We start from the raw sequence: 11,693 nt of genomic DNA, 5'->3' as shown, positions 1-11,693 counted from the left end.
CGCCAGGGTATTTTTAACAATTTCCCGAAATTTCAGCATTAGAACTACGATGATATAATATAAAAAAATGATATATAATAAAAAATAAATAAGTAAATTAAGGCTCAAATCTTAAAATTTGTATAACCAAGAGCATTTTTTAAAAAGTAGGAAATAACTCATTTTTTTAATTCAGCATTAACCCTGCTTTATGGCAATCTAAACTTCTGCAAAAACGGCTTATGTGTCAAATTATTACAAATAAGAAACCAATGATGAAAATGTAAATTTTTGAATAGGCAACACTTATACACTGTCACAGTGTGTAAAAGTATTATATTTAAAAAAATCGCAAGGTAAAGAGAGCATAAAACCTTATCGAATATTATTATATATAATGATCAAAATAATAATATGTAGAATTTAAAATTGATTCTATTGTGGAGTCCTATGTCTGGGGCCCTGTCAAAAGTAAATAGTGGTACGTCACTGGCCTAAGTATGTGACAAACACAAGTGCGTACAAAGGTGTGGGTGATGTCATCGGTGTCAAAGCTCGAGTGACGGAGACGGAGGTACAGTTACGGACGTAAGAATGCTCGGATTGCTCGCCATTGCTCATAGCATTCTTTACATAGAAGTTGCCGCAAAAATTATCTAGTATACGCTTTCTGATTACTATGTCTAAGTCTAAGCCTGAGTAAAATCGAATAGCAGTAAATGCATTTTATTCAGGGCTTCACTCGTAGCAGCTCCATGCACTTCCAACTCGTGTTTTCCTTCCACCGATTTTCTCTCCCTACTACTTTGTCTCCCATTCTTACATTCCCTTCTCTCTCGCACTCTTGTGTCCTTTTTCCCTTTTTGTTTTCCAACTCTTTCTCGAATCGAAACTGAACGTCGCGCGTGTCTCGCCGCCGTTATTTGCCAATTCAGTGAATTCACTAATTTTGTCTCATTTTTGGCAGTGGTGCACAAAATAGTAATTTTGTGCGTGATTGTGTCTGGCCTGCAAGTCCCAGAACCAAGTGTGACGTCCTAATTCCAGTTAATTAATCGCTGGATAGAAGAGAGAGGTTGGGCGGTCAAAACTACGAGGAAATGTCGGTTTTATAGATTCCGACTGCACGTAGGTGAGTCTTGAAAGACGGAATTTTGTTTATTTATAGATCTCCGATCTCAAATTTAGAACCAGTTCTGAGGTACGTGGCTTGCGAAAAACGATTTAAATCGGATCCGCGTTTGCGTCGGCTTGAGCCTCTTATTTTATTTATTCTTTTGATCATCACGAGTCTGTGTTTTTGATTTTGTATCACGTACGATCGGATCTTTGCTCGGCCGCGAGTGTGACCGACCGGACATTAAAAGAGAGGCTGCGGTTGGGGTCATCGTGGACCTTTTAACGATTTACGAAAATTAATTTCGATGATGGTGCGAAATAAGGTTTCTTAGGACAAAAAAGAGAATCCTGGCAGGAAACATACGTGCTTTATTCCCCCCTCTTTGTGTTTGTTTTGACGTACATAGTTTTCAGTGTTTACAGACGGTTTTTTTGCAGAACTTTTCTTTCTTTTAGACGAATTTCTTAAATAATTCTCGGGGTGAATGTACTTACTGGGAATTTGAATTGCTGTTAAATGTGTTTCGAGTCTTCGAGCTCGAAACAGTGAAAATACCCATGAGCGTCAAAAACAATGTCAAAACAATGTGTTAATATTATTGAGAATTAAATTCGATAAAATGAAATTTTATGGACGAATAACGTCACTGAGACTCATGAATAGGTTGCAGCTGATTTTTGTTATTGCATTATGAAATCGAATTTATCAAAAATCTTATGTTTAAGTTTGATCTTAAAATCTTCAAAAAATATATTATTTTAGAATTTAGATTTTGATGCTTTACAATGGAACTCCTTGAGTTTCAAAATGGACTGTTTCTATGATTGAAAACAAATTATATACGCGATTTATCATGTTTTTATAGTAAAGCAATTTTCGTTTTGTATTTTAAAAAATATTAAAAACAGCTTTCTCCAAAATAGTATCCCTCGATTTTTCTGTTTTCGATTTTAAACTGTTCGTGGGATTTTAAAAAACTATAATCATAATCAATAGAAAAATCTCCGTTATTTTCAAAATTTCACTAATAAATCATGCATATAATAAAAAGAATATGATCTATTTTCATATTGTTTACACTCTTTATTTTTAATGGTGTTTAATGGCTTTAAAATGATCATTTTCGTGTTTAAAATTTTTTATAATTAAAATTTAGATTTCTTTTAATATCGTAGTTTTCAAACGATTAGAAGTTGTAAAGTTCTGTTTGCTTTTAACTTCAAAAGTTTTATTTGAAAATTATAGATTAAGATACTGGCTTCAATTAGAATTCTTAGATTCCAAGGACGCTTTCAAATTCATAGAATTTGATCAGTTTTAAATTTCAAATTATTTCTCTTATTTAAAAAGGACCATAGTTCTGCGTGTACCGAAATTATTTTACGTTTAGCCGGATTTTTTCCGTACAAGTAGGCACTTCGTTAAAAAAAAATCGTTTGTAAAACTTCAAAAATTACACTAGTTACGAAATGGAACTTTTTTATTTGAACTGCACAGTTAAAATCTGAACTTCACAAAAATGCCGAACTACATGATAATAACTATAGGGCCTTCACAATATCTGTGAATAAACAGACTTCGATTGAACTTGAGAATAAGGTTCAATTAATCGTAATAGCCTATTGCTTTCTTAAAAATTTATATTATTTGCATATACAAATACAGAGAGTTTTGTATTATGTAGAATAATTTTTTTTTAAATTGCGGATAAAAAATTAGATGTATGTAAAAAAATATACGTATCCTCTCTTTTCTTGGTGTTTTTGCAATAATTTTCTGACGATTACAAAATTTTTTTTTCCTTTGAAGTAGCACAGCATTATTCATTCCCTTGTGAGGCGAAATAACTTCTTTAGAACTCAGATTAATGCTGGCTACTTATGTGAAGCATGACGAAATTTATAACGGAAATTGTAATTTTAGGTTTTATAATTTTATTCAATTCTGTATTCTTAAAATTTTATTTAAAAACTTGTCATGCCGTTCTTTTTGAATTTCTTAAACAACAAATTCGATTTAAGGTCGAGACAATGAATGAACGAACAAGTGTGAATTGAGACTAGAATTCATTTTTAGTGCATGATAATTTAGGTAAGGAAAAAATAAAGTTAACAAAGTGAATATGCTGTTAAAAGTCAGGATATTTTCTGTTCATAGATTCACAAAATGTTTTCATTTCTGATGAGAATAAATATTTATACTTTTAAAGTATAAATTGACTACTCTTAAATGAATAAATAAGAAAAAGTAATAAATAGTACCATTTTTTAGTCATTTAATATAACTGTTTCAATTAAAATTATGGCAACAGATTTAAACCCGTCAATTATTATCATATAGATAATTTAAATGCTGTGTTCAGAAAATAATAAAATTTATTCTTCGAATAATTATTTTCACATTCACATTACCAAATAAATTTTCCTTAAATTATAAGTATATATTTCTATTGTATAGTTAAATGGTAAACATTGGTTGCAGGCATCTTATTTAAATAACGGAAATTATAATGTGATCATGAAGTAATAGATTTGGATTTACAAATAAAAATTGTATTGCTATTGAAAGTTAGGATTCGTTCATACAGAAAATTAATCGATTTGAAAATCGGTTTGAATATAATATTATGACAGTGAATTTAAAAATTTAATTAATGCTTTTGGAATTTTTATTCTAACGCTTAATTAGTAAAAAGAGACCTTGCAACACTCTATTGAAAAAAATGTATGAGTATGCCTGAAATTGCTTAGAAGCCATGTAAGAACCTTTCATTTTTTAAAAATAAATTTCCTAAGTTTCACTAGTTTTAATAGTTCGTCGATCTTAGTTTGTTGTGTTACTCAATTTATTTTTCAAAGATTTTAAAAATTTTACTGTATTATATTATTAATAGTATAGTAGTAATATTGATTAATAACAATGCATTATCTATTGTGAGGAAAATAACACGTTTTTTATATATTTATTATGATCTTTTTAAAATTTACGAAATTTAAATTAGAACGAAATCTAAATTAAAAATCCCATTTAACGTCCAAATAATCAAATTCATGCAAAATCCTGTTATAAAAAACAAGAATCCAACGACCAAATTTGGACCACAACGAATAAACGAAAACCAAAAAAACCCTATTGTAATCTAAAAAAACCCAAAAAAAACCCTATTGTAATTTGAAAAAACCCCCAAAAAACAACAAAAACAACAAAAAATTATCCAAATGGTCCAAATTTGGTCGTTGGATTCTTGATCTTTTTAAAAGCTCCTTCGTTATTTTCAAATATTATACACAATTTTCTTACAGAATTTATTATTTTTGAACTCCTTGAACAGCAAAATAAAATTAATTGAATCTAAAAAATAAATTTTCTCTAAGTGATTGTCTTATACTTATTTCATTGTATTTAAATGTGTTATAATTTTGTTATACTATTTTTAAAAATTCCCTTTCAACGAAAGTCAATTAGTCTAATAAGAATGGTAGATAAAATTCTGTTAGTAAAATAATTTACTTGTGGTTTCGAGTTTCATTGAAATTAATCTCCAAAAAGAACTTTCGCTGTTAATAAACCTGACTTCATTGTTCTCAGGATTTTACGTACGTGCTCCTTTCCTTATTCCCCTCATAACGGATACTCGAGATTCTCAAGAATGAAAACGGCATCCACTTGTCGTCGAAACAGAATGCTGAATATGCAGAATACGCTTCTTGTTTCAACAATCAATCTCGCAATCCATTTCATGCTCCAAATTTAACTTTTGCAAGTCTATTAGTCGTAGTATTTTCCCTCGAATTCCAGTTATGCTACTTAATATATTTCAAATACTAGTGATTTACATGAACTTTGTACATATTTTGTATTACTTAATTTCTATTTCATAAAGTAAAACACTGTTTTAAAACAAATAATTTATTAATTTAGAATTAAAGATTTTTGACATTGCAATTGAACCTTAAAAGATAAGAATCACTTTTTAATCTGTGTCAATCTATGATTAATTATGGTTAGAAAATGAAATTGGAATGTAGCTCTAACTTTCAACAACCTCGAAGCAGTGCAGTAAGTAAAAGAAATGAATGGCGATCCATTCATACACGTGAATTACATAAAGCCTTTTGTCTCTCAATTTCACTGACAACCTATTCTCACCTTACTCACACCGTTAGCTGATTCATAGAAAGGCCCCAGTTACATGAAACTTAAAGTAACCATTAATCTATTTAACAATTTTTGAATATGAATTAAAAATATCTAATTTCAGGGCAGCAAAATGTCAAAGAAAGACGGTAGCAAGATGCTGGTTCATCAGCTGTCGTCTGTTCTGCCAGATGATCGTCCCATTACTGCTATTAGTATTGTTGAAGACATCGACAAATGTCCTCCCAATTTCACTGTAGTAAGTAATATCTTATTTGCTATTAATCAACAGACAAAGAGTCACACTGCCTGCGGTTTAATTAAACTCTGGAAATCAGGAAAATAAGTCAGGGATGAAAAAAAGGTATAAAAGCCGGAGAATTTTTATTCGAGACTAAAAAAAGTCCTATACGTTCAACACTTAATTTCGAACAATTTACATAATTAATAATTAAATGGATTCGAAAACTTCAAATTTGGAAGCCTCATTTTGGATGAAATTCTAAAGTTACTACTCAACCGGGAAACTAACATAACTGAGAATAATTATGCGACTTTGAACTAATTTGTTTGAAAATTTCTGAAATTTTTCACGATTCTGATTTAAAGTTGTACAATTTTAGGCCCTTATAATTTTAGATTGTTAAGTTTTGAAAATTTTGACTCCGATATGATCATGTTAAAGCATTTTCAAATGTAATATTGTGTAGTTTTAACCGTCCAAAAATAAAAATTTTAGTTTTTAAGGCCTCCGAGTAAAAATGATTCAGTAATTTTTTCATGTTTCTTTCATGAATTTGAAAATTAAAGATTAAATAGTTAAATGAATGTTAAACTGAAACCGTTTAAAGTGAAGTAATTTCAAAGTTAAGTATTAAAAAATGGGCAGTTTAAAACTAATTTGGATAATATTAAATTTCGGTCGTTGAAAATTTTACGCAAAAATATAATAGTTTAAGATTGAAACTTTAAAAATGAAATAATTTCAAATTAAAAGCGTGTGAAATTAAATAATTTCGAATGTGGGGGAGATTGTAAGAGAGTATTTTAAATTTATTATAGGTCTCGAGAACCCACGATTTAGACGCCGATGCCGATTTATGGCGTGAAAGTGGATTGTTTATTAAGAAGAAAACTAGATACATATGTTTCTCAAAGACTGAAGGACTGCCGCACTGTATTGTTGAAGAGATCGCCATCATCGATGACCGGGAACCTGCTCCAAAGGGTTATAGCATGATCTCTCACACAGTTGACTCCAGTAAGCAATGTTATTATTTATTTATTTAAAAACATTCTTTTGGAAGACTTAAGCCTTTCAATTAGGATTGAAACTTTCTATAACAATTTTTCGAATTTAGTAAGCTGACACAATGCATAAACTATAAGAACAGAATAAAGATAAGAAGATAAAAATATTCAAAATCGAAATATAAATAGCAATACAGGCTTTTTAACACCTATATTTGATACTAATACCAGAATATTACCTGAGAAATATAGAATATTAAAACTATTTATAATTGCTCGGTGTTTGAACTTGTAATCGTTTTCTAGTGCAGCGTGCGTGGAGGAAGAGACAACTTTGTTATAAAATTAGGAATAAGGACTTGTGCTCAAAGGCTATAACAGACATAATCATATGCAGTAGAGTTGGGAAACCCTCGAGAAGAGCGCCATTTGAATTCACTTACGCTGGGTGAGTTTAATTATTATTGTTTTAATTATCGTTGTCCAATCTTCAATCTTAAGTTCAAAGACGCATTCTTTGCTACTTTTATTTACAAGCGACTATTTATTCTCTTTGTTTTATCGAATAAACTTTCATATCGCATTTTTTCATTTGCAATCGAAAGCCGAGAAGTATTAAGCAGGGCTCAAATTTGGGACAACTACAATCATTGTTTTGTGATCTGATAAAAACTCATTAAGAACTTCTTACTAAAAAAATTAGAAATTAGAAATCTCTAAAATATGAAAAATCTTGAATAATATTCAGTTCTAAAATATTACTGAAAAGCAGAGCTTCTTAAATATAGTAGATTACAGAGAAATAATCAAGATCTCGGGTTCTTATCGCTTACCAGATAACTGAGATTAAAGTTTAAACGCATTTGGAAATTACGTGATTCAGTTTTACAATCTCAGATAAACTAATATTAGTCCAATTTTCAACCTAATAATTTTTTAAAGAATTTAACGAATACTCTATTTTCATTATTCCAGAAATTTAGAGAAAAAGGAAATAGAAGATTCGAATTTTATCAAAACTTAATTATTGTTGTGTAGTTCAATGTGTCTTGTAAATGTAGCAATACAAATGCGAGAACAAATGCATTCTAAGATGCCAAAGATTATCATAATTTATGAAAGGGGCTTAGTTTCTTCAGATCTTTATCTTTCTTTACAAGTAAAGTTCATATGATACTGTTTAACATAAGTAAAAAAAAATTAGTCCTTCATTTAGAAAATGCTTTTTTAAATATTAATATGGTATTATTTAAAATAAAGTAATTTTAATTTGGAGCCCTTAGAAGGGTCACAGTTGTAAATAGTACAAAATGGAATAATTCAACATTTAACTTCAAACTGTTTTAAATGAAACAATTTCGAATTAAATAAAAGCACACTTGAAGATGCTTGTTACATAATTTTAAATTTATATGTTCAAAATAAATAGGAAATGTAAATTCTTCGGCTGAAATGACTTTCTGAAAAGCATATCCTATACAAATTTTATTCACATTTAAAATATAAGTTCTCAAAGTTTACATTTTTTACTCAGACTCTCGCTTAGGGCGTAAAGTGCAAATTTCAGAAAATGAAAGGCCCTGTGATCCTATTCTTTTCCTTTTTACATTCAAATTTAAAAAGCAACGGTGTAAAATTTGCTTTCGAGATCATTCCATTTTATTTCGTCAAGTTTGATTGCAGTTTAATTTTGAAAAATGTTCATACGTAACTATAATATTTATCAATGTTTTTGGAACTTATTTGTCACGTACATTTATTAAATTACTTTTTTTCGAAATTTGATTTTAAAAGTGCAAGATTGCTGAAAAATATTACATTTATGTGCATTATAGAATTGACAAAAACTGAAATTCTACTATTTAAAATGGAATTTAATTAAATCAGATGTATTCAATAGTATTTAAACTTTTATATAACATGAGAAAAGTAACTAATATGAAATAATGGGCAAAAATTATATTTTTTTAAATGTCTATAAAACCGCCATTGTCAATACTTTCGAAGCGTCATCAAAATCGCATTTTTTAGATTAAAACCTACTTTATAAGATTCATTATTTATTACACTTTTTAATACTTAAGCCCTTTTTGCCATTTTTGATAATAAAATGCTAAAAGTAGCACTTTAAAATTCGTAATTTTCGAAGTTTTGTAAATTAGTTCTTCATTTAATCACTATGAAAATTTGAAGTTGGTCCCGAACCCTTTCCTACTTAAATATTAATTTGCAGAACAGCTCAAAATATTGCTATATTAATATTTGATTTAAAAAGGTTAAACTGGGCTAAACCTCAAAATATGAATATTGTGAGCTATTTTGAAAATTGCTGTTCAGTAGAAAAAGACTTGGGACCAGCGCACAATTTTCAGAGCGATTAAATAAAGATCTAATTGGTATATGCGTACTGTAAATCCTGGATTTGTTCATTTTTCTTCCTACAATATATTATTTTCCGAAAATGAACAAAACTTCCTCATTGACGAATTTCAAAGCGGAATTTTTAATATTTCATCGTCAAAACTTGAAAAAGGGCCAAAATTCTGAAAAAAAATAAACCATATACGGTCAGTTTTAATTAAGAAAATTAAACACTACGATTTTGCTAAAGCTTTAAATACGACTGATTTAATTCAATTCCATTTTAAATGGTAGAATTGGAGTTTTTCTCAATTCTATAATTTAATAAATGTGTCATTTTTCTGCACCCTTGTGCTTTTGAAATCAAATTGCGAAATAAAGATAAAGTAATTTAAGAAATGGATGTGACATATAAATTTAGAAAAAATGGATAATTATTACACTTTACTAACACAGTTTTTTAATTAGGCCGCAACCGATTTTGGGCGATATAAAATGGAATAACTCTGCTATGAAAACAATTTTTTTTTTAAACTTCACCAAATTGCACGGAAAACATGAAAAGTCCATGTTTTTTTGTTGTTGAAAAATGTCTAAAAACCTTTTTTTTCTTTCGAAAATCAAATAAATGCAATTTCTTATATTTATTTGCATTTTCGTTTTAAAGTAAAAAATAAAAATTCCAGTATGGATTGAAAGGAAAATAAAAATTTCTTTCTGTAAAATTAATTTTTGTGTTTTGGATAACATAAATTTAACTGGTAAGTATTTATAATATAAAATGCCCTTCTATTTTTAAGGAAAATCAAAATGCTTTTATGTACTGTTCTCAACCATTTTTCCGATTTTTTGCCAGAAAGGATGTATTTCAGAGAGATCTGCAACTTCTATTTTAACACTTTCGTCAATACAAATCATTAATTTTCCGGTAAATCAAGACAAATTTTTTCTCATTTGCCGATTAATTTTGTAAAAAATTGACCAGAAAAATATTCTTTGATCGAAGCAAAATATTAATCAGCTTATTTTTATGTAAAAAGAAAAAAATAGAACCCCAGGGTCTTTTATTGTCCCAAATTTGTATTTGACACTACGCGCCAATCGGTCTAGTCGCTGGTCGGTCTTTTGATTTCAAATTAAACATTAAATTGCGATTCTATTTGTTTCCTTTACAGTCGCAATTTACAATACACAATTTTTAAAAACTGTTTTAATTTAGAAATGAGAATGAATAAACGTAAAGGCTCATTAATAATGATTAAAAATAACTAGTAAGCTAACGTGAGCCTGTTTTGTTATCACAGCCTAGTAAACGGAGTCAGCATTTGTTACAAAACGGTCGACATCAACGCGGAAGATCCAAGTTCCAGGCCCTACGCAAATATAGAGTGAGTAAGCCTACCACCGAGAGTCAGAAACTAAATTAATTACCATGAAAAATACAAAAATTTCCTCTAAAGATGTATTTTTTTATTTCCGTGTAGATCGTTTTCTAATCCATCGCCGAATCCATCGAATGGAACACCACACAGAGTGGCTCCGGAAAGGCCACCGAAACCAAAGATTACACCCAAACTACCGAACAGCATTTATCCACAGATAAATCAGCCGAGTCCAGGGAGACCCGCAGACGACTCTTGTGACAGAGACTACGAGATTCTTAGTCCTAATGCGAGAATCATCAAACCAACGAGGCCAGCACCTCGACCACCAAAATCTCCTCTTACTTGTTCTACACAAAATTATGGCACATTACCAGGGTCTTCCGATCTGGATGGGGTTCCGTTTGCTCTTAATCCTCTCCTTTCGACGAATAACAGTTTCGCTAAGGTAAGGTTTTTATATCACAATATTGACAAATTTGATTTGTTCCTGAGAATAAAGCAAAGTACTTGCCATTTTTATTTATTAAACCTTTTTGTAAGTACAACAATTTCAGGGCGGCTGTAGAACTGGGAAATAATAACTAATTTTTTTTATGGGAATTTTACAATTTTTTGGTAGAAAAACATTTTCAATCACTTCAAATGTCACTAATAAAGATTGAAGCCTTCTTTTTGTAACATTTTCAAGCCTACAATCTTTTAGTTTATAATGTCTATATAATGTTTATAATTTTAGTTAAAGTCTAATCATTCCCATATATTTTTATAAACAATTACGTGAATAAAGATAAGTTGCTTCTGCGGGATGCCTAGCCTAAATCAGTTTTCACTGAAATGAACTTTGCCTGTTGACGTTGCCTGGAAATCTTAGTTTGGAGAGGACTTCCGACTATTTAAGGGCCTAAAATTTTAAAAATCATTAGGGTCTTTTTTTAAGTAACTCATTTTTTGATACTTTACAGACCATTTAGCTTGTATATTTCTTAAATAATAAGGCATATGTGATAGTTTTTTGGCCTAACCCTGTACTTTGGTGAGCAACAAAAAAAACCTGTAAAAGTGATTTATCAGTAACATTTTTTTTTTACAATTTTATTTTTTGTGAAATATGTTTTTCTCTGTAATTCTACATGAAAATCTATGGATAGTAAATAAAAGCAGGTTAAATGCCTCTTAATTTTTAATTATCCAGTCTAAAAAGTTTCCGGAATGTTTTGAATTTGCGTAGATTTCCAACCAAATTCGAATTTATCCAGGTGAGCGAAAAACATTCTGTGAAATTGAAACCAACACTTAAAGATCGCACTGTGAGACGATTCTTTGCTGAAACTCCTGTAAAAAGTAGAGAATGTTTTTAATACAATGTTTGTTTGATTTTTTAAGAATTTTTGTTGTTGCAAGAAACCCATTTTCGGAAAAATGCGAAATCACGGTAAAATTGCAGTCGTAACTACGTCACA

General features: G+C 29.6%; 1 protein-coding gene across 6 annotated transcripts in view; it reads left to right on the top strand.

The window, feature by feature from the left end:
- The first annotated feature begins 524 nt into the window (after positions 1-524).
- LOC117180399 (multivesicular body subunit 12A) overlaps positions 525-11,693 on the top strand; it is a 14,076-nt gene continuing 2,907 nt past the window's right edge. Inside the window, exons 1-7 of one of the 6 annotated variants that reach the window (XM_033372896.1) lie at positions 525-553; positions 947-1,111; positions 5,361-5,495; positions 6,299-6,497; positions 6,794-6,935; positions 10,153-10,236; positions 10,309-10,678. In XM_033372896.1, the coding sequence (XP_033228787.1) occupies positions 5,370-5,495; positions 6,299-6,497; positions 6,794-6,935; positions 10,153-10,236; positions 10,309-10,678 (921 nt within the window). In that variant the 5' untranslated portion in view covers positions 525-553; positions 947-1,111; positions 5,361-5,369. Of the gene's footprint in view, positions 639-946; positions 1,112-1,173; positions 1,422-2,839; positions 3,191-5,107; positions 5,159-5,360; positions 5,496-6,298; positions 6,498-6,793; positions 6,936-10,152; positions 10,237-10,308; positions 10,679-11,693 lie in introns of those variants that run through there. The other 5 variants (XM_033372895.1, XM_033372892.1, XM_033372893.1 and 2 more) reach the window with 5 other exon arrangements.

The sequence above is a fragment of the Belonocnema kinseyi genome, chromosome 9 (genome assembly GCF_010883055.1).
Source record: "Belonocnema kinseyi isolate 2016_QV_RU_SX_M_011 chromosome 9, B_treatae_v1, whole genome shotgun sequence".
NCBI classification, from domain to species: Eukaryota; Metazoa; Arthropoda; class Insecta; order Hymenoptera; family Cynipidae; genus Belonocnema; species Belonocnema kinseyi.
This window is presented reverse-complemented; position numbering and strand designations above follow the sequence as displayed.